This window comes from Podarcis muralis, chromosome 15, assembly GCF_964188315.1.
Source record: "Podarcis muralis chromosome 15, rPodMur119.hap1.1, whole genome shotgun sequence".
NCBI classification, from domain to species: domain Eukaryota; kingdom Metazoa; phylum Chordata; class Lepidosauria; order Squamata; family Lacertidae; genus Podarcis; species Podarcis muralis.
In genome coordinates this window covers 42,110,851-42,133,359 of record NC_135669.1, presented here as the reverse complement: position 1 = coordinate 42,133,359, position 22,509 = coordinate 42,110,851, and the positions used below count along the sequence as shown (strand labels likewise).

At 45.3% G+C, this 22,509-nt stretch overlaps 1 protein-coding gene across 2 annotated transcripts in view; it reads left to right on the top strand.

The window, feature by feature from the left end:
- The window catches only part of ULK2 (unc-51 like autophagy activating kinase 2), a 66,458-nt gene that overhangs the window by 16,959 nt on the left and 26,990 nt on the right, over positions 1-22,509 (top strand). For both annotated transcript variants that reach the window (XM_028708944.2, XM_077919519.1), the window contains exons 4-11: positions 8,451-8,483; positions 11,140-11,176; positions 12,169-12,342; positions 13,061-13,134; positions 15,178-15,279; positions 15,989-16,047; positions 16,224-16,306; positions 22,184-22,234. In XM_028708944.2, the coding sequence (XP_028564777.2) occupies positions 8,451-8,483; positions 11,140-11,176; positions 12,169-12,342; positions 13,061-13,134; positions 15,178-15,279; positions 15,989-16,047; positions 16,224-16,306; positions 22,184-22,234 (613 nt within the window). The remainder of the gene's footprint in view (positions 1-8,450; positions 8,484-11,139; positions 11,177-12,168; positions 12,343-13,060; positions 13,135-15,177; positions 15,280-15,988; positions 16,048-16,223; positions 16,307-22,183; positions 22,235-22,509) is intronic.

Genomic DNA, 22,509 nt, shown 5'->3' with positions numbered 1-22,509 from the left:
GCAGAGCATCCTATTGGATGTGGAGTGTGTGTGTGTGTGTGTGTGTGTGTGTGAACAGTGCTGTATAAATAATGGTAAACAAAGAAGGTGCTGCACCCTCAGGAGTTCATAGAAATGCCACCCGTGAGGAACAGAAAGTGGGAAGGAACTAATATTGTCAGCTGAGCTTGAGCTTGTGTATTCTGGGATGGTCCTTTTGTTTAGATCATCCCTCTACTGTAGTTAAATTCAACAACTGTGTGCATCATTTTTCCTCATTGTAACAACACACTTTTTGTTTTGCAGGACATACTCTAGATTTGCCACTTAAAGGATGTGGGGCAAGCTGCCTTCTACCTGGTACCCTCCAGATGTTTGGGGCTATAACCTTTTATCAAATTATGCATAGCATGGAGAAAGTGGCTAGAGAAATGTTTTTTCTCCCGCTCTCATAACACTAGAACAATTGGGCATTCAGTGAAGTTCAGTGTGGGATGATTCAGGATAGATAAAGGAAAGTACTTCTTCATGCAGAGCACAGTTAAGACATGTGGAACTTGCTTCCACAGGAGGGCCACCACTTTGGATGACTTTAATAGGATTGAACAAATCCATAGAGGATAAGGCTATCAATGGCTAGAGCTGGGAAATATCTGGTTTTTGACATTGTGATATATGACCAGCCAAACATATCACGATGTCTGAAATAAGGATGGAGCTATGTAGAGGCATTGGCTGGCTTCATGGTTTTTTCCTGCACCGTGATTTTTGCATTACACACACACGATTCGCAATATATTGCCGGGTCAAATATTATGAAACCAATATAATGATATGGACTTCAAACCAGGTTTTGGACGATATATTTGATAGATCATCCATCCCTATTGATTACTAGCCATAGCAACTGTGCTGTGCCTCCGCAGTTGGAGACAACAATACTTCTTAATACCAGTTGCTGGAAACTGCAAGAGGGGAGAAGAGGATGTTGGCCTAGATGGGCCACTGCTCTGATCCATCAGGTTCCTCTTAAGTTCTTAACACCCATCAGTGCTTGGCAGCTGGGGCTGATGGGAGTTCTAGTCCTAAATATCTGGAGGGCACCAGGTGGATGAAGGCTGGTGTAGGGTAATGGAGCTATGTAGGGCACTGGACCTTCAGCCACCAGAGATCTTGTTCACATACACACAAACACTTTCTCATTTTTTAGATTGCAGCAGGCATGACTCACATTTATTTTCAAGCATGTCTGCGGAGTCATAAGGCTTAGAAACTTGGTATTTTTAGTAACTAAGGCAGGAAGAAAGCTGGATTCCCCTCCCATTACTACATTCTGTGCCACCTCTCTTTTGCTGAAGGAAGAGTGTGGCCACGGCTTCCGTTTCATTCACAATCAATGGAGAACATGCAAAAACCAAAGTGTGCACTTCGCCTCAGTTCTGCTGCACCAGGGCATGTTAGATGCAGAGATGATTTAAAGCTGGGAATCACAGAATCTCAAGCCATGCATGGAGGTAGTTGCTGCAGCTCTGGGAAATGTGGTGAAGCCCAGCTTATTACTCTTTGCTTCCTGGATGTCTGGGTGGTCATGGCAAGGAAGAAGGCTGAGCCTTACCCACGTCTGCTTTTATTAAATAAATAAAAAATTCCTTCCAGTAGCAACACGAAAGCTCATACCAATAACAAACTTAGTCTGTCTCTAAGGTGCTACTGGAAGGATTTTTTTTTTTTTAATTTTGTTTCTACTACAGCAGACCAACACGGCTACCTACCTGTTTTTATTAAGAGTTTCTTATTGAACTTTTCAAAAAGGAACAAAGACAAACAATACAAACTTAACCATAATAAATCAAGACAATGTGTTCTGTACATATAAATAAGGGGGATTGTGGGAGACGTCTGATGTTCCAGATGAACCCGGTGCTCAGACATTCAAGCAAATAGATCTATATATAGAGTCTATGTAACAGACAACTTCCTGCCTTTCTTGTGTTTAGAGGAGCACCTTTATCTCATATACTGCCAGCTGAGTCATGTCTTCTGTGTCATTGGGGGCAGTAGCCTCTTTCCAGTATTGAAGCATTAGTTAAGCCACCATAAGTGCCCCTAGAAGTCACTTATATTGTGTCCCTTTGTCAGGTTCCAAAGGACCGGCACAAAGTTCAATAGAACATTAACATCAGTAAATCTGAAGGAGGTGTCCGAAAGCAGATTTATGCAGCTGACGACCTCTGCCCAAAGGACTTGAGTTAATCTTGTTAAATTGCATCCTGCCTCTTAGAGCCAAGTCCTCACCAGGTGATTTTCAATAGAACAAAAAAGTTAAAAGGTGTCATTGTTGCTCCTGGTTTGTATGGCTGCGAGGGAAGGGCACTTTGCATGTGTTCCAGAGGCCTTATTTATACGTTTGAAGGCTGAAGCATACCATTTGAGATCTAGTTATGGGCCCTGCTTGTGTTCAGTCCTGGTGGGAACCCAGGCACATGGCTTTTATGGGAAGAAAATACTGCAACTTCTCTGTTGCAGGGAAGAGCCATTGTTCAGCTGAGGAGCACATGCTGTGCATGCAGAAGATCCCAGGTTCAGTATCCAGATAGGGCTGGAGAATCCATGCAGTCCTGACACTGAAGGGAGCATCTTCCTGTACTGGCAAAGCACACCAGCAGCCTTGCCCGTTGTGTTTTGGTGAAGCTGTGTGCAATTCAACATTCTGCTCTGGGTAATCCTGAACAACTCTCCTGAAAACTGTTTCCAAGGCGGCTGTGAATGAGTTTAGTCGGACAGAAGAAAAGAGGCGACGAGAGGGTGCTGTTAAAAAGAAAAGTGAACCCCTTGCCCTAAACATTAGTTACTGGTATGAGTGAATGGATCCGCCTCTCAGATTTAATGGATTGGTCTCCTGATAAATGTCCCACAAGTTTACTGCTGGCAAGATTGTTGGGCGAAGCACAGTTTGGACAGGATGCATCTGCTTCAAGCAAACAAGCAAGCAGAGTGACCAGGAGGAATCCTTTCACTCAATCATCTGATGATTTCTGTCTCTATCCTCATTTGTATGAGCCTGCCTTCCAATCCCCAAGGATATCTGCTTTCCTAGAAGTTTCGCTTTCTTCCCAGGAAGTCTTGCGAAGTAAACAACACTGCTCCATCGCTTCAGAGAGGCTGGTTGAAGGACTTGCCCAACTCTTCTTCTCTCCAGCCAGTTCTTTGATGGCTCCTCTCTTCTTTCCAGGAAAACAGAGTAATGTAAACTGGGCGCGGCACTACCCGAGGATGGGCGTGCAGCGACAGGGAAAGATTTATCTGTTGCTCCTTGGAGGCCATGCGAGGACAGAGAAAATTTGGCTCCCTCTCTGGTGCCTTCGGGCCTCTACCATTGGTGCTGTTCAGGGAAAGCTTTGACTGGTTCAGCTGTGATAGCCAGCAGACAGGCTCCTTTCCCCTGATCTGTTACTTCCCTTGGCTGTTTTCCCATGGAGAGGAGCGGTGGCTTGCCATCATTCACACAGTCACAGCACCCTGGAGTAACAGCAAAAGTGTGTGCATTTGAGGGGGGAGACGCCCCCTGTGGTAACCGCTGGTGGCAATCAGACTGGCTGTATTCAGGAGGCACAGAGCTGCAATCCCAAAATTTGCCAGGAAAATAACCAACAGATACTGGCAATTGACCCAAATGAACTGTGGGACAGGAAAGAGAATGGCATCTGGGTAAGATGCAAGGCATCCTGGGATGTAGTTTGAGTAAGACCGTTCTATAAATGTGGCTATTCTTAGTCCCAAGTGCCGCTTGCCCTGCTTGGCTGAATCATGGCAGAGTCTCAGGGATGTCTTTTCCCAGCCCTGTCTCCTTGCAGTCTGTGCCAGGGGTCACAGCTGGGACCACTTTCTGTGACGTCTGTGTTTTCCATTTGAGCTGGGAATTCTTCCTAGCCATCGGAAGGAAGGGGAGAGTGTGGTCAGGCCTGGTCTAGGCCCTTGGGAGACCATAGCAACCCCATTACATCGCTTTACCTCTTCTCAGCCCTCTTGCTGTTTTGGTTGGGCCCCTCTAAGCTTTTTAGCCCCGTCTGAAGTATCTCTTTTTTTAGGACACTTGTTGCCATAATAATAGTAACATCCAGGTTCGTAGATTGCAATATTTGATGGGTTTCGGGTTTTGATGTTCTATTCATAAGCATAGAATTGTAGGGTTGAAAAGGGAACCCAATAGTTATCTAGCCCACCCCCCTGCAATGCACAGTTCCATGAAATAGAACATCTTGCCAGTGAAAAGTTGCTAGTAAACAATGTTGTTGGGTCAGCCAGGCTGCCAGAAAAGTAGGCTTTTAAGAACACAAGAAGAACCCAGCTGCTCTTAAGAACACAAGAAGGGCCCATCTAGTCCAACATCCTGTTTTTGCAACGGCTTATCAGATGCCCCTGTGAATCCCACAAGAAAGACAAGAACGCAGTAGTCCTCTTCTCTGCCACAGCTGCTGCATTTCCACATCCCACAGGGGAGCGCTCGAGTGAGTCCGCAACCATAGTCTTCCTTAGCCAAATGGTTCACTCCCAAAAGTGGGAGTGGGGGCTGCTACCTGCCCCACCCCAAACGCTGCAATACAGAAATGTCACATGCAGCGTTATAAGCTCACTCTGTGTGGAAGAACCAGTACCACTTCTAGTGGCGGCGGCAGCTTTGCCTCTGATTGTCTTCATGGCCCTCCTAACTGCTGGGCTGTGGTGTTACCACATTGTTTGGATTGAAGGGTTACTCCTCCTTTCCCTAGTTTATTTCCCTAAGTTGATTGGCTGTGTTTGGGCTGCCCGGGGTGGGAGATGGGGCTGGTGTTCATTGCGTTAGGCCTGGCTTGCTGACCTCCTAACTTCTGGGCTGTAGCTTTAGCTGGGTTGGGGTGGAGGGGAAAATATGGATTTGGTACATGCATGTTCACTGTGTGCGAGAAGGGTTGTGTCTGTCTGTCTGAGGAGACAATAGAGTGTGCCTCTGGTGGTGAAGTCAAATTTCTGTGTTAGCAGCACCGAAGTGCCCTCCCCGAGGCACAAGGCAGTGTGTATCAAAGTCCTGGACTGCCCAGACGACAAGACCCACCTCTTGGCCTCGCTGATGTAGTCCAAAGGAAAGTAGAGCAATACACTGGACACCTGTTTGGCTGCCAGAGTTTCCAGAAGGAGGTGTACATGGCGTCTTAGGGACTCCACCCCAGATTTGTGTAGGGTTTACTCCTTAGCCTTTTCTTCTCCCAAAGATATCCCACAAGGCAGAGGAGGTTTAGGATCAAGTTTTCCTTCTCATAGATGGGCTACCTTCCCCGTTGACAAGCCTGGGGTAGAGCGTGTGGAATGGGTTAAGTGATGTCATTGCAGCCATTGCTGCATATTGGTTGGTGTGTTCCATGCACTGTTAGCACCAAGTGTTGGTGGACACAATTGCGATTGGTGGACAACAGTGTCAATTCCAGGTGCCCCTTGATGAGTGGATGTTGCTTCCCCACACCCAGTGTTACGTGCCTGATGTTCCTGTTAGTGGGGCATAGAATGCCCACCATGTTAGACTGGCAGGTGACATTGTAGCCGTGGCCACCTTCACTGCACCATTGGATGTGTGCTGCCCGCTTTGAGTCATCTGCAGAAATGCATCTGCGTTTAATAAAGGAGCCAGGGAGTGCATTGGGTTTTGGATTCACTTACAGGCTCAGCTATAACTAGAATTATCCAGAACACTTATGTAAGCTGTTTCTCTTCTTTATTTTAAAGCCTTGTCATTTAGATTATGCACAGTTATCAGGGCCTTTGTGCTTTTATTTCTATTTTTGAGAATAAATGGTTTATTTTCAGCTAATAATATGTCAGTCTACTGCGTCTCCAAATGTGTGTATATTGTGTATGTACTTTTTTATACTGTGTATGGGCCATTCTTATCCCCACTTCCCACTAAAAGATCTATAGCAGCAAAATAAGCAAGATTCCTGCCCTGATGGAGGCAGAGGGTTGAATGAAAAATGACAGTCCCAGCTACTGTGGGGTGGTCCCAGGGGTAATTGTTGGGAGAGCTTGCGCTTTCCCTGCAGAAGGTCCAAAGTTCAATCCTTGGCATCTTGAAGAAAGAATCAGGTAGGGGTGCTGCCAGAGTGGGCTGGGGTCACCAACCTTTTTATTTAGGTCTTTGGGTGTATTTGGATTTTTGAGTGAGTGCCCTCTTTGGGCCCTTCGCTTCTCCAGATAAACTCCTTCCTCTTCCCTACTGCACCCCCTAAAAAGAGAGAGAGAAATAAAGTGTGTGTGTGTACACAACACTTTGCTTTTCCAAGGAATTTTGGTAAAAGTTAGATGCAATAGAATGAGTGAGTCTCTAAAAGCACATAGAGGTGAAAGAGGAATTGGGAAAGAGTGTCTATGTAATTTTCAAGGGACAAAAAAGCAGCCAACCTCACTAGTTCATGAGCAAGGGAGCAGTGGGTGGGGGGACTCAAGAGATGTCAGGGGCACCAGGGACGAGACCTCATAAGGTGTCACACTGCCTACGGATTTCCAACCCCTGACCTAGGCTGAGAGCTAGCCTAGCAACTTCCCTGGGGCTGCTGAGGTTGTAGCTGCTGCTTACTACTTACTAATGAGAAGTTTGAGCTTGACAGAAGTAGTGCCAGTTTGAGTTTGACAGAAGCAGTGCCAGTGCTGCCAAGGTTGCCCTACCAGTTCATGGCTGTGACCGGATCTGAGCCCTGGATTTGAATCCATTGCTGTACATGCTGTGTGTCCACAGAGGCTCTTGTTTGCAGTCCTATGTGGGTCCCAGCTGCCAAATGCGGTTTTTGCTGTTTGTTTGGGACAGAGAGAAAGGTTGCTGCTGGTCCCCAGGAGGTTGTGAGCCAAATTTACAGTTGGATTTTTGTCCTTGGAGCAGTCCACTCCCCACAGTCTGGATTCCAGATGAGTCAGGAGAGGTCAAGCCAGTAGGGAGGTATCTCAGCTCTGTTGCTGTATCGGATTTCTCCTGGGCCGCAAGGGTGTTCTGTGCCCAGAGCTTGCTTCAGCGGCCAGCTTCCCAGAGCATGTGGGGAGCTTGAATTGAATGTTTGGGCTGAGTTTATTCCAGGTCTTGGCTGCCTCAACAGAAGGTGCCTTTGCTAACCTTGAGCTTTCTAAGAGGTGGGCTCTGTTGTGGCTTCCTTTGCTGCGGGAAGCAAGCAGTCTTCTTCAAAAAGCTCCAGGCCTAACATTTGAAAACAGAATTGTGTTTTTTTGTATGGTTCACTCCAGTCTCTCAGCTTCACTTTGCTCATCACAGTCAGGCTCTCTGGAAGTATTTCAAATAATTATCCTTTATGCTAGCGGTAAGAGAGAGAAAAAGCATTCCTAGAAAAAACACAAAGAAAACTGATTGATTCCTAGAGAGAGGGGCTAATGTTTTCTTCATTAACAACAAGATAAGCTGTCATGCATAAGTGGTTGGCAAATTTTATGGTATATTTTCTGTTCATGTGTAAAGTACCAGGCTGTTAGCCTGTAAAAAATAATAAATAATGCTGCCTTGGGTTTGCAGATTAGTGGGACTCTGGCAGCTCTCACCTTGTGCCACTTAGTATGTGAATTAAGCACCAGGAACATATGGGCAGGGTCCTACTGCCTCCATGTTGTGTCTCCTGCCCACATATGGCAGCTTCTTCTCCATTAAGGAGTCTCTTTCTGGATATCTCTCTGTCTCTGACTCTGTTTACACACACACACACACACACACACACACACACACATGCATACACCACCTTTAAAAGAGACGGCTCATATCATAGCCATAAAAATGTGAGAGCAACAGCCATGAAAACTAGGAAGGATTTCCCCAGCAGTTAAGGAAGAAGATCTTAATAGGCCCTGCCCTTAGCCTCTGGACCTTCCGTACTACAACTCCCATCAACCCCAAACAAAATGGACAGTGGTCATGTATGATGGGAGTCGTAGTCCAAAACATCTGGTTTAGCAGTTCATATGTTGTGCCAAAGTTTAAGCCTAAGCTTTCTTAACTATGGTTTGAGGCAAAGTCTTGAGTTGAGCACTTTTGTGTGTATGTCCTTGCTAGTGCTTATTGAGACATCAGGTTAGAATTTGATTTTTGAATGCAGTAATGTCATCATCTGCTTCCTTTGCGGAAGGGTCACAGCTAAGTGGCAGAGCAGTTGCTTTGCATGTGGAAGGACCTAGATCCAAAACCCAGAATCCTCAGGTGGGGCTGGGATAAGACTCGCAGCCTGAAACCCTGGAGAGCCCACTGCCAGTTAGTATGGACCAGGGACGTCCAACCCCCCAAGAGACTGCAATCTACTCCTGGGGGGGGGGGACTGGCAGTGATCTACCCATGGGGGGGGGTTAAGAGTTGTTGAGCTTTTTTTAGGGGGGGAGGTTGAAGTTGTTGACCAGTTGAACTCTTTAGTTTTGTTCCTATTATTAAATAAGAAATTTCTCTGATTCTCTTTCAGGAGATGCCCAATTCTGTCTTTCTGGTAATGGAGGTGTGTATTGAATTTTCTAATTTCTCCTTTGCTGGATTTTAGTAGATTTTTTCTTTTTATGTTGAAATGACATACAAACAAACTGCAGTCTGCCTTGTTTAGCTGTAAAATCAAACAAGAGAATGTGTGCTCCTTCCCATCCCAACCACCCAAAGTGTGCAGTTAGAATGACCTATGTTTATATTGCACATAGTCAAGTACTTTATTACGGTCATAGACCAGCATAAGCAAAACATCTACATAAATAGCATAACAGTATGAACCTAAGCAAATAATTATTAAATAAATAGGAGCAAGAACCAAACGTAGATTTAAACATATACATAGAATACTTAATTAAGCATAGATAATGGGTGAGTAAAATTTTTTAAGAAAGATTAAAAGATTGGTTAACATAGCTATATGGGGTGAGCTTCAGAAGTGCGGATCTAACAATATGGGCCTTCAGTTTAGGATTGAATTGTAGCATAGACCGTTCTTCGTCGAATATCTATCATGGCAGCACAAAATCTGGCGAATGAATATGTTACTTCTGGGCTCTCTTCCTGTAGTAATAAGGAGATGTTGTGTTGTTCCGAACGCCCAGGAAACTTATAAAAGAAGGGTTGGATAAACCTAGTTTGAATGTCTATATAATACTGGCAATGAAGAAGGGCATGCTCCGTTGTTTCCTGCTGCCCACATATTAATCTAGTTCGCATGTCACATGAAAACATGGTTAAAATAAACTGTGGTCTTCACAAGAACAAGCATTATTCGACTTGCATGCTGCAGTGAGTTGCTCTTCTTCTGGCACACCAATGAGGGGAAGGAAGACGAGCTATAATTCTGCTTGTCGTTATGTGTGTCTCCAGTCTCGTGGTTTGCTTATCTCCAGACAAACCACGAGCAGAATCCTTGGGTTGTTTAGGAGAAACAGACTACATGCACTGTTTTGAATGCAACAGAAAGCTAGACTGTGGTTTGTTTCCTCCTGGTGCAGCATGCAAGGGGGAGGAGTGAAGCACCTCCATTTTCAGCCGAATGCACCACCTCACTGCCTGTTCATGTTAAACCGTATGTTATCTTTTAACTATGGTTTACAGTGATGTGCAGACCAGGTCTGAGTTAAGAGGTTCCGTCTGTGCTCATGGTGCTATAGTTGTTAAAATACAGTTACTAAAGATGGTGTCTTCTTCCTTCAGCCCACGTCAGCTGTGTCAAAGTTTAAAGAAAGGAAGAACGAAAAGGGAGAGTTTAGGGAGGGGGGAAATGATGGAGGTTGAGCAAAGATGTAAGAGGCTTTGCCGTACAGGAAAGAACACCAGATACTCAGTATTATGGTTTCTTTTTTGAAGCCACCATATATGAGAATTTCAAAGCTCAGTGTTTGGAGAGGCTGGTGGTAGGAGCTATTTGTCACTGATGACGTCCTGTTGAGCTGTGGGGTGGTTAATGGCAGAACTTCAAGCAGACCTGCAATATTCCTAAAAAGAATACATTCGCCAGTGACTGCTGTAAGCTTCCAAATTCCCAAAGCATAAAGACACCACAGGGTTTTTCCAGACCTGCAAGTTTGCATCTGAGAACAGGGTGTTGTGCCAAGCATTTTAGTCTCTTCTTCTAAACCCTATGGCTTCCCTAAACTTTTGGCAGAAAACAGCTTACATATTTCCAGTGCTTTCTCCTTTGCATCGAGTAGCAGCAGGCTCTCTTTCTATTAAAAAATAAATAAAAAGTTCTGTCTCTCATTTGTATTTGTTCATCTGTGGCTTGAGAGCATTCTTTCCTTTACCCAGAGAAACAACTAATAGAGCTTAACATTGCCTTGCTTGAACGTCTTGGAGAACTGCTATTAACCACTTTGGGGGTTGTGTGTGTGTGTGTGTACACACACAAACACAAAATATCAAGTGATATATACAATTTATGAAATAAATGAGCAATACAATCTGGGTTGTTAATTTCAGATGCACTTAAAATAGACTTATGATTTAGTGAGTTCCATAAATTACATAGCAGCTTCATTCACAATACCTGTGATTCTTAACCAAAATGTCTGTTAACTCTCCAAAATTGTTTAAATATGAATAATAGGAAATGTATTTGAATATACACACACCGATTTTTAAGATAATTAAACACTTAGGCTTCCTACAAATGGAGCAGTTTCTGATCTCCTAACCATGAATGAAGAGACTCGTATGCCCCCTCTGCTGTCTGGTTTGGAAATGTCCCCCTCCCCTTACTTTTCAGAATGGAGCCAAGATGCTGAGTTGTATCTACATTAGCATTTTTCACAAATTATGGTCAATTCCAAATACAGGTTATATTATTATTATTATTATTATTATTATTATTATTATTATTATTATTATTATTATTATTATTATTACAAGGGCTGGAAACTCTGGTGGTGTGGCCTAGCCACGGTTTAGTGGAAATTGCCAGTCCAAATGTAGCTGCTCCATGGTTAGCTCAGAAAATTAAATTGTGGCAGGTATATCTACGTGCAGGAAGGGAATGGAGAGGATCATCCAAGCCTGGGGGAAGCTGCTGATACAGTTGATTGTGCCATGGTATGTTAGGTCTATTGTGGGCCTTGTGCACAAGCAGGCTGAGAAGTGCAGACACCCGCAAATCTGATACTAACCCATTTCCTTTCTCTCTTGGGCAGTATTGCAACGGCGGAGACCTGGCAGATTACTTACAAGGTAATGGATTGCTTGTGGTTCTTAATTCATGGCTCAGAAGTCTCGGAGTGCTGTGACGCTGCCCCGTGGCTGTCCCCTTTCCTGCAAAGTTTATGACTGGCTGGAGGGAGTTTGTTTTCTGGCTGTGTATTTTAATACCCTTTTGTTTCCAAAGCTGCCAGTAAACTAGTACAAGCTAAAATTGGCACCCGCTTCCTGTCAGTCATGCTTTCTCCATATACATTTTAAAAAAGGAATTGCACTGGGGAGGGTCAGCATGCTGCAAGACATTGTGCTCTGTTGTAGAATTGAGTCTGCAAGATAGCAGGCCTTTGTTTAGATTTCCTGGGATCTTGTGCCAATCGTTTCCTGAAATCTTTGGAGGAAGACGATAAGGCTTTGTGAGAAGAGGTGCTGGAAGCCAGGGGAAGAGATTCCTCTTCCATTGACTATAAGTTGGAGGAGAGATGCTTCGTTTACATGTGACCAGCATAATAAGCTGACAGACTGCATGGTGATTCAGAAATGCTTAATTTTGGGAAGTGATCCCTGCCTCACAGCTGTTGCAGGGAAAATAGGGTGTTTTTCATCCTTCAGAGACCAGTGTGTTTTTCTTCCCTGTGTTCTCTCTCTCTTGGCCCTGTCTTAGCATATTTTTCTGTTGGTCACACTCAAGTGCGATGGAAAGTTGGGAACTGCCTTTTGTATACAGGTGGTACATAGGAGCCAAAGCATGAGTGTCCTTTAAATCCTGTTGATTCCACTGGGAGAGGTTTAAGCACGCTCTTAAAAGTATTACACTGAAAGAAAGTAACAGGACTCTTAAGTGCCCAACACTGACTGCATCCATCTCCCAGTGAATTTTGTATCTGCTGGAGCAAAGCATTTTAAAAGCCCTCTTTGGATTCAGTGGGGCAGCTTCGGCACATGCTTAGTGCTTCCCAAAGAGCCCTGTTCACGCTAGGAAGTTTCCAGGACTCTGAAAGGGATATAAAGTACTTTCCTTCCCTCAGCAAAAGGAACGCTCAGCGAAGACACCATCCGCATATTCCTGCAGCAGATTGCTGCTGCCATGCGTATCCTCCACAGCAAAGGGATAATTCACAGGGACCTCAAGCCACAAAACATCCTGCTGTCGTACGCCAACCGCAGGAAATCCAACATCAGCGGCATACGCATCAAGATAGGTAAGTCGGCCCTGGTGCGCTGCCTCAGCAGGGTGGGAAACCATTGTGAGACATTACTGCTCCTTTGCGTGCCTTTCTGTCTTCTACATTTGCACAGAAGGGTAGATGAGCTTGGTGAGTGCTCAGGTGGACCCCTGTGTCCCTCTCTCCCTCCCACCCAAGTCTTGATTGTTCTGGGTGGTCCCCCAGCAACATAAAAGACCAACCTATACATTTCTTACTGAGATGCTCATTGGAGAGCTGTGATTGGCTGTAGCACCCTCTTCGAGTGCTTGTTTCTTGACCAGTCTGGCTTTACCCCTCAGTCTAATGCATCCCTGCTAGCTAGGGATGATGGGAGTTGTATTCCCAAAACAGCTGGAGACTCAAGTTTGAGGAACCCTGGCTCTAATGTATGGACCATCCCCACATTCCACAGGTGTGTTTCTTTTTACAGTGGTGACTTGGAACAAAGCAGACTGGGTGTGCTTTCGTTCATTGCTCTTGAATCAATCATTTATGCATTCAGCTGCTGACAGAGAACTGTTTCTGCTGACCCCAAGCGCTTGCGTTGCAACTGGGGGAGACGGCAAAAGGGGCCCTTGCTTTGGAAGCCTTCATATTTGTGGTATTTTGTAACATAAAAGGGCAGCAAGTTGGTCTATGATAAAAAAAATAATAAAAAAAAATAAAACCCACCAAAAGGTAGTTAAAGAGATGTATGCTTTCCTTTAAACAGCTGACTTTGGGTTTGCTCGTTATCTCCAGAGCAACATGATGGCTGCCACCCTCTGTGGTTCCCCTATGTATATGGTGAGTAACAGCTCATTAAGTTTTCACTGCTGTCATCAGACTTTGGACCCATCCACACTATACATTTAAAGCAGTATCATGCCATTTTAAATAGTCATGCCCCCCCCCCCCGAAATCTGGGAACCATAGTTTTTTTAAAAAGCGTGATGAGAGTTGTTAGGAAACCCCTGTTCTACTCCCAGAGCTACAGTTCTCATGGTTCCCTGGGAAGGGGCATTGACTTTTAAACCTTTCTGGAAGTTGCAGCTTTGTGAAAGGAAAAGGGGTCTCCTAACAACTCCCAGTGCCCTTAACTAACTACTGTTCCCACGATTCTTTTAAGTATTTGGTAAAGGTGGGGCTTAAACTGAGAATTTTCAGTAATACTACTCGGATTTATGTATTATTGTCTTTATTTAATTTGTTCTTCCACTGTTTCTTGTCTGCAAGTCATCTAAAAGTGGTTTACGTTTTTAAAAAGTCAATAAATCAAATCATTGCAAATCACAGTGCACCATTAAAATCAGAGTAGAATATCAATAATCTAGCTTTCTGACCAGCCTGCAAAGCATTCTGTATTATCAGTAAAAGCATTATCGGTAAATTTTCCCAACACTCTTATAAGTCAGTGCTGTTATCCCCATACTGCAGACAAGGAACTGAGACTGTGGCTTGTCTGGTGTCCCCTAAGTGCTTCATCCTTCAACCTTCATGGTTGGCTAAGCTGGCTGAGGATGAAAAGAGCTGAAGTCACAACATCTGGGGACCTTCAGGAGGAAGGAAAGGAAAAGAATACACCTCCCTACTCATCTTGGGGGACACCCCCCCCAATATATTTTGGGACTGGCATCCCTCTGACACTACATAGCATGGCAGGAGAAAGACTTTGGGCAAAGGGGATTAATTTGCTTCCCTCCTCCAAGTAAAAATTGGACTTGAAAATTGGTGTGTTTGGAGCAGGAAATAACACTTACCAGGAGATTGCAAAGGCAGCAGTAGATCAGCCATGATAGTGAAAAATCTGTTCCAGGCAGGATGCTGGCGCTCTCCCAGTTCGCAGATTCGATGTTTGGCACAGTGTCTGTTAACTCAGGGGAAACTTGGTCTTGAAAGAGGAATGTGCTCCCCCACCCTGGTTTAGCCGGCCCAGAAGAAGAACTCTTTATCAGAGGCCCCACTCAGGTTCTAATGCAAACGAAGCCAACTGTGATCCTGCAAAAAGAAACTGGTGTGAAGGCAGCCCTTAGACACTTCTCTCTTGGTGCCTCACCCTTTGTGAAACTGCGCCCCACCGCCCTGCAGGGGGAAGGGTCACAGAGAAGTCCAGTTGCACCAGGAAGTGATCTGACTGTGGCACTTCCTTCATTTCGCTTTTATTTAGTGTCAGATCACCCACGTCCATAGAGATGAACACCAGGTCTAAGGCATGTCCGCAACTATGAGTTGGGCCAAACTTATTCAGGGACAGATGGATGTTAAAATCCCCTAGGACAAGCAAACTAGGTGTCTCCAGGAGAACATCCGTCACGACCCGAAGCAGCTTGGGCAAGGAATCCTTGGTGCAGTGGGGAGGTTGGTACACCAAAAGGAATCCTGTACTGCCCCTATTGCCCAACTTCCAGAACATGCACTCAGAAAACTAGGTCTTCCCAATAGGACGCATGGTGCAGGCTAATGACTTCCTAAAGATCACTGCAACACCCTCTCTCCACCCAAATGACCTGGGCTTGTGCGTAAGAGAAACCTGGTGGACAAGCAGCGGCAAGAACAGGCCCAACTGCCTCGTCCAACCAAGTCTCTGTCACACATGGCAGGTCAATTCCTCCATCCACGATCAAGTCATGGCTGGCAGTGGTCTTGTGGGTCATTGCCTTGGCATTGCACAGCAGCACCTTAAGGCCATGTGGGTCACCCTTGATTCCAGCATCTTTCTGGTCAGGACCCATACCTGGAGGTAGAGATAATCTTCAAACAATGACTAAACCTACTTCCTCGGTAATGGCATGGTCTGGTGCTAGCGTAACTCCTCCTCCTACCCGCGATCACACTCTTTGCATCTTTCAGGCTCCTGAAGTGATCATGTCGCAGCACTATGATGCGAAGGCTGACCTCTGGAGTATCGGAACAGTGATCTATCAGTGTCTGGTTGGAAAGCCTCCTTTTCAGGTATGGGCAGCTTAAACTCTGCCTGCCACAGTGGGCAGAGAATGGAACACTTTGAGGGATGCTATCCTCCCCTCCATATCATGTCCTAAGGGTTGAGAGTAGGGCTCCCTGCTTGTGAAACACTCTCCAGGAAGGCTCACCTGACCCCTTAGTTACATATCTTTAGTCACCAGGCGAAAACATGTCTCTTTTCCCAAGCCTTTGGCTGATTAAACAATCTGTGGCCTTTTAAACTGTGTGTGGCAGGGTATTGTTTTTGCTTTGTTACTAGGTTATGTATTTTTGTTTTCTATATTATAAACAGCCGTGTGATCCTCAGATGAAGGGTAGTATAGAAATTGGATAAATAAATGATGTCTGGCAAGGGTCAGCTGGGCCTGGCCAGTAAAAAACAGCTGGGCCGGCCAAATTATCCAGCCTAGCGGACCTCATTGAACCCATAGGTTGAGGTTCCTCACCCATGCTCTCCCAGTAGGTATCTGCTCTTCATTTTTAAATATACACATTTTCCCGTAGATGTTCTGTGCTTGTGAGGGCATCAGTTTGGCCACTATGAGAACAGAATTCTGGGCTTTGTAGGCCTTTGGCCTGATCCAGCAGCAGCCAGGCTCCCTTGGTGCCCTTTGTTCTCACACAGGTGTATGTTAAGGACATTGGGGGTTTGGGGTAAATACAACTTGGCAAATCACACTTATTCTCCCTTTCACAGGCTAACAGTCCTCAAGACCTCAGAATGTTTTATGAAAAGAACAGGAATCTGATCCCTAGGTATGTATGTCCACTTTTGTGGAGGGTTTTTGATATCAGCCAGAATCTTAAGAATTTGAATGCCTTTACCTCTGTTGAAGGGTGACAGATTGTCAATGTGTTTTGTTCAGTAGGATTCGTATGATTTATATATAGTAAAAATACAAGTCTCCCACTTAGTTCTCTTCTGTATTCAGTGTTCCCAGGGAAACATCAGCTTCCTTGGCTGACCTGCTGTTGGGTTTGCTTCAGAGAAACCAGAAAGATAGAATGGACTTTGGTGAGTAAACATTTTATGACTCCTTGCCTCCCCTGCCCAAGTAATTATTTTGCTTTCTTGTGTGAATCAGTGTGCATGAAGATTATCAGTTTGGTGGTTTTAATAGGCTTGAGCTGCAGTCTTGGTTTGGTGTGTTTGTCTATCGTGGAAAGTTAAACGGTGCCTTTTCCTGAACTTGTTCGGTGCACTGGATAGGCTAGCTTTTGAATTACACACTTCTTCAGATGTTCAAAGTCTTGGTTAAGTTCATTTATTTTATTTCATAAAATGTATATACTGCAAGATTGTAAAAAAAAACAAAAAAACCTCAAAGCTGTTTAAACCAATAAAATTAACAATATGAAGAATTAACAATAAACCTTTCAATAAATTTAAATCAACAATAAACTAAAAATAGAGTAAAACTCTTACCAACTTTCTAAATTTTGTTGTTGTTGTTCAGTCGTTTAGTCGTGTCCAACTCTTCGTGACCCCATGGAACAGAGCACACCAGGCACTTCTGTCTTTAGGCTTGTCTAAAGAAAAATATTTTTAGAAGGCACCGAAAAGAGCACAATGAAAGTGCCAACTGCCCAATAGCAGTAGAAAGGGTTCCAAAGTGTAGCTGTTGCCTCCATAAAATATTGAATGCTTACAAATGCGGAACAAGTACAGTGTGGCACCTCTAACAGTTATTTGTTAAATGAGAAGCGATAGTAAAATTGGTAGATTGGGGTGAGTCACCTCTATTAAGAAAATGAAGGAGAAGGAGTGGGGAAGAGCAAAACATTGGCGCTGCAACCCAAACCCTCCTTAATTGTGGGATTGCAAAGGGGTGGTTTGGATAGTGTGAGCAGACCACGTTTAGGTTCAGGGTACTGGACTAGCATCTTGGCCATTGGAATGAGGTATTCATGGCCCTTTAACCTTATTTTTGCACCGGCTTGTGAGTTTGAAGCCAGGCAACTTGGCTCTGTGTTGCAATAAAACAAAGAGATAACAGAATGAATGGGCTGAAGAATCTCCACGAAACGCCACCCATTCAGCCCTCAGGTGAGATTTCCTCTTGCCCAAAGCAGAACCCACCTATCGTGCAATCATGGTGTGGGTTGGGGCATACCTGTGCTGAAGGAAACAATGCCTTTCACGGAACCAGGAACCAGCATGCAAACGCTGTGTCTCTGAGGCAGGATTGTTATCTCGACCCCAAACCCGAAAGGGGCGTTATAACAGATTGGTGTGGTGGGAAACCACTCCTGAAAGAAAACTGATTGGTGCAGAGTAAGCCCCACTTCTAGAAAAGTGGAGAAAGCCCTTCCCCTTACAGGTTCTCTTATATGAGAGAATACCCTTAGAAAGGGGCAAACCTTGGCCACAGAGACACACTTTCTCTCAGCTGGACTCTTCACATGCCATCCTCTTCGCAAGGATCATCAGGTCAGAAAGCTTCAAGGTAAGGAATTGTGTTGCCCAGCTGTGAGCCTAACTCAGAGCAGCTGCAGGACAGAGTCCTACAGTTCTGGAAATAACACACAAATTCTAAGGCATAGAGTTCCTGACCCAGCCTCCTTTTTTGCAGCCGTAAAAGCTCCTCTGAGCACTGGATAGGCGAAAGTTTCACCCTCTTTTTGTCTTCCAGAGTCCTGTGCCAAAATTGACGTGTTCCATGGTCTCACCTCTTTTCCTCCACCCTTTTTAGCATAGCTCTCCCATCTCTCTGGTTGTGAATTCAGGGATTTGTGTCCTTAACTGTATATACAGTACCACATTATTCAGTGTGTCATTGAATTTCCCTTTGCCACTCCACTTCAATAGATCTGGTGCTTCAGCATTCAATTCAGCTTTGTGAATTCCCAGATCCGGAACATAATCCCAGGGTGGGGTGTATTAGACCCATGTAAAAGATGCCTCTCCCTTCACAAGCTTGTTCTAGGGTCATGTGTGCATTGCACTTACATGCAGGTTCTCAGAGGCACGTGTTGACAGTTGAGCAGAGACTGGCAGCTGAGTTGGCCTCTAGCTGACCACCAAATTTGGGCAATGGAAACCCTAAAAACTAGACAGCAGAAAGCCCTGAAGACAAGGTGTTCTGCGGGAGGAGAGGGGTTGAGCCAGCCCACGATCCCTGGCTGGCCTCACTGCCATCATTGAACCGACACAGGGATCAAGCCCAAGCATCCTCCCACCTTCTGTGTAACCGACCCTACAGGGTGGTTGCACAAGGATGTGGCGATTAAGAGTGTGGAGGGAGCCAGCGTGCTCTATTGGTTAGAGTGTTTGACTAAGAGCTGGGAGACGGGGGTTCTAGTCTCCACTTTGCCATGGAGCTCACTCAGCTTAACCTACCTCACTGGGTCGTTGTAAGGAGAAAATGTGGAAAGGAGTAATCATGTATTCCAGCTTGAGCTCCTTGGTGGAAAACAATGTGGGATATGAATACAATTATAAACAAGTAAGTCACCTAGTGGGGACGCAGGTGGTGCTGTGGGTTAAACCACAGAGCCTAGGGCCTGCCGATCAGAAGGTTGGTGGTTCGAATCCCTGCGACGGGGTGAGCTCCTGTTGCTCGGTCCCTGCTCCTGCCCACCTAGCAGTTCGAAAGCACGTCAAAGTGCAAGTAGATAAATAGGTAACACTCTGGAGGGAAGGTCAACGGCATTTCCGTGCGCTGCTCTGGTTCGCCAAAAGCGGCTTAGTCCTGCTGGCCACATGACCCGGAAGCTGTACACCGGCTCCCTCGGCCAATAAAGCAAGATGAGCGCCGCAACCCCAGAGTCGGTCACGACTGGACCTAATGGTCAGGGGTCCCTTTACCTTTACTAAATCACCTAGTAATATGGATACTTAATTTCTGGAATCGTTGGATTCTTAAATCCATTCATTTATTTAAATGCAGGTCGCCTCTAGATTGGCTTTTCATTTTTATTTCGTCTGTTTTGAATATGCAGCAATGTGATGAGAAGGGGCAGGTGACGGGAAGCAAGCTACTGCCGAGTGGGCAGTTCTCCTCCCCCCTTTGCTTTCTGCTCAGCTGTTCCTGTGGCACTTCCGGTTAGGGATGTGAGGTGGTAAATAGCAATGATCTGCTTACATAATCCTGGGTTTCTTGGAGGTATGAGGATTACGCCGAAAGCACAAAAAATTAAAAGCCAAGCTTTAAAAGCATGAACAAGTTTTCATACAACCTGTAAACAGCAGTCAGTGTGTTAAAAGAAAAGAATGAACAGCCATAGAGGAACGACTCTGAAAATAGCTTGCTGAACTATTTATAGTGTTCTGCGTCGACTTGGCCTTCGTGATTGTTGTCTGAAAGGTTTCTGACGAAATCCTTTTTCTGCCAGCTCAGGCTTTGAACAGTCGCTGACCAGCTGATGCTTGGCAGCTGTTTGTGGTGTGGGGGGTGGGGAGAGGAAAATGCAATGTTTTGTGTTCGCTTTTCTACCTGTCGGGGACATAACTTTGCTTTCCTCTTGCTTTTGGGACTTAGCATTTAAGAACGTGGCACCAGGTCAGAGAAGGCTGAACTGCAGCGTGCCAAACAATTAACCTTTTTTTAAAAAATAATAATAATACCACCAGTGAAGGAGAGCCCACCCCATTCAAGGAGCTCGCTGCTGCTGCTGCTGCTACTACTACTACTACTACTGTAACCCTTTTTATCTTCACAACAGACTTGCCAGGTAGGCTAGGTCAGGATGTTGCCAGCGGAGAGGATGTCCCTGGCGCTTGCAGGGTCCTCTCCCTCTGTTGAAATGAGGCTTGAAAGAAGCACGCCATTATAGCCAATAATCCTACTCTTAAATGTATTCGTTAATATGAGCAGGTCCAGCATAGGTGTCCAAATGAAATTGAGATTAGTGAGATTTCCCACCCACTGGGTGATAGATGGTGCTTGTTTTTCTTTCCAACCTTGCAGCCTGAGTCTCTTGGCCACCACAAGGGCTCTCACAACCCACTTCCATTGCTCATCTGTTAGTCCCCACACCACAGGGAAGTCCAGTTTAGGAAATCAGTAACTTGGGAGGCGGCTGGAGCCCCTCTCAAGCAGCTGCCCCGTAGCCTTTCGCAGGACAGCATGTGCTAACTCCAGGACAGCAAAGCCGCTTATCAAGGGTGTCTGGACTCTCCCTCCTGAGCCGCAGAACACCCTGTTCTGACTCAGGATGTCAAAGCCTGTTGGACCTGCAGTGCTAGACCTGTCCCCCCTCCGCTTAAAATGACTCGGGGGAGGGAGGTGGCTGAGTATGATAACGCGTTCTCCTGGGTTCACTGCTGTTTGCTCTGAGCCTTGAACAGGGACACTTGGGTCCAAGCTCTGTTAATCATCCCTACCGCTGCTCTGAGCGATGTTTAGCTGAGTACGAAAACAAAGCTGCTGTTGTTAGCTCACTGGTTTTGGCCTGAGGGTGCAGTTACTTTTGCTTTGCAACAAGGTGTTGTACACCAGATGAGCAATCTGTGTAGTGTAGCTGTTAGAGCTGTGATAGGAATTTTATGGTGTTAGATATATGGTAATGTTCATAAGTGTACCAACCAAGCGCGTACATAGATCAGCACAGGAAGGCCAACCTGGAACCATTTTGATTCCTAAACTGAGCAAATGTTTTCTCTGCAAGGTCAAAGTGGGAAACCTCCCCATTGTCTCTTTCCTCACAAATCTGGTCTTAAGGACACATTTAAGATATGAATAGGGTGTGAGCATGTGAACTGCCCCAGGAACTAAGTATTTATCACTACAAAAGAATGGCGGGCTCCACAGGCAATCCAATCAAGTAACCTGCCAGACAGGAGATAAACAACAGGAGAAAAACAATATTCAAATTTCTGTTTTAGACAGCCTTTTCTGTGATGTAGGTGTGATGTATCTGAGGGGTGGTCTTAGGTTACACCCCTTCTGTGATGTATGTATGATGTTTCTGGGGGTGGTCTTGATCTACAGGGTGGCAATTTCAAAAGTCTTTATAAGGCCTTGCGCACCATTTTTCTGGGTTCCTCCTCTCTCCTGTGGGTGAAGGGAGCGCCCTGTTGCAACAGATCAGTAAAGATCAGGCTTACGAGCTGCTTTGCTTCTCAATATTCTCTGGTTGGCCTCTGTTATTCTCTCCTACCAATAGGGAACCTATGTAAGGACTCTATATGGGCTCTTGGATACCCCATAAGGGAAAAGGGAAATTTTTGTTTACAACAGAGTGTTGGACCAGGGTTCAAATCCCCACTCAGCCCAGAAGCTCACTGGGTGACCTTAGGGGTCAGTGCCTGCCTCTCTGCCTAACCTACCTCCCATTGTTGTTGTGGGGATTAAATGAGGAGGGAGGGGAAACCACGTTACTCCACCTTGAGCTCCTTGGAAGGAAAGATATAAATGCAATAAATAAATGACTAGGGAGGGGGCAACGTTGCACCCCCATCAGGGCACCCTGGGCTCTACCAATTACAGTACATGTTATTATTTTAAAAATGAAAATTTTACATCCCCCCCTTTTTTTGCTGCCACTGCCAAATATTGAAATCCAACCCCACCCCTTCTCCATGATCTGTAAAGTGTGTCTTTCAATTAATACAAGCAGCGCTTCAAAAACTGAAAGCCAAGCCTGTGTCTGTGAGGAAATGGGCTCTTAAGTACCTGCCTTCGATCACTCTGGCCAGCTGCATCTTTAAAGTGATGGACTGAATTTCTTTTCCAAGTGTAATAGCAACACATACTCTGGGAAAGCTTTAATCTTTCATGAGCTCTTTTTGAGCCCTGGATGGAGAAGCGTGTGTGTGTGTGTGTGTGTGTGTGTGTGTGTGTGTGTGGAGAGAGAGAGAGAGTTGTGATCCCTCACCCTGCAGCTCTGCAGCCCCCTTCTGGATTAGAGGCTAATGTGTCATGCAGCCAACTTTTTCCCTCTCTTGCAGAAGCCTTCTTCAGCCACCCTTTCCTCGACCAGGTTTCAACGGTCAGAAAGTGTAAGTCAGAATTCCCTTCTGCCTTATCTTTGCTCAACCCCCACCCCCCATACTCACAGAAGCATAGAATTGTAGAGCTGGAAGGGTCACTGAGGGTCATCTAGTCCATCCCCCTGCAATGCAGGAATCTCAACTACCCTTTTAAATGTGTTTGTGGGGATGGGGGTATTCCTTTTGAATAGTTTATACCCCTCATCCCAACAGGTTTCAGTAATGCCTATTAGGTCGTATTTGCCACCCTGTACTAAGAGCTCAAATTTGTCTTGCTTGTTTCC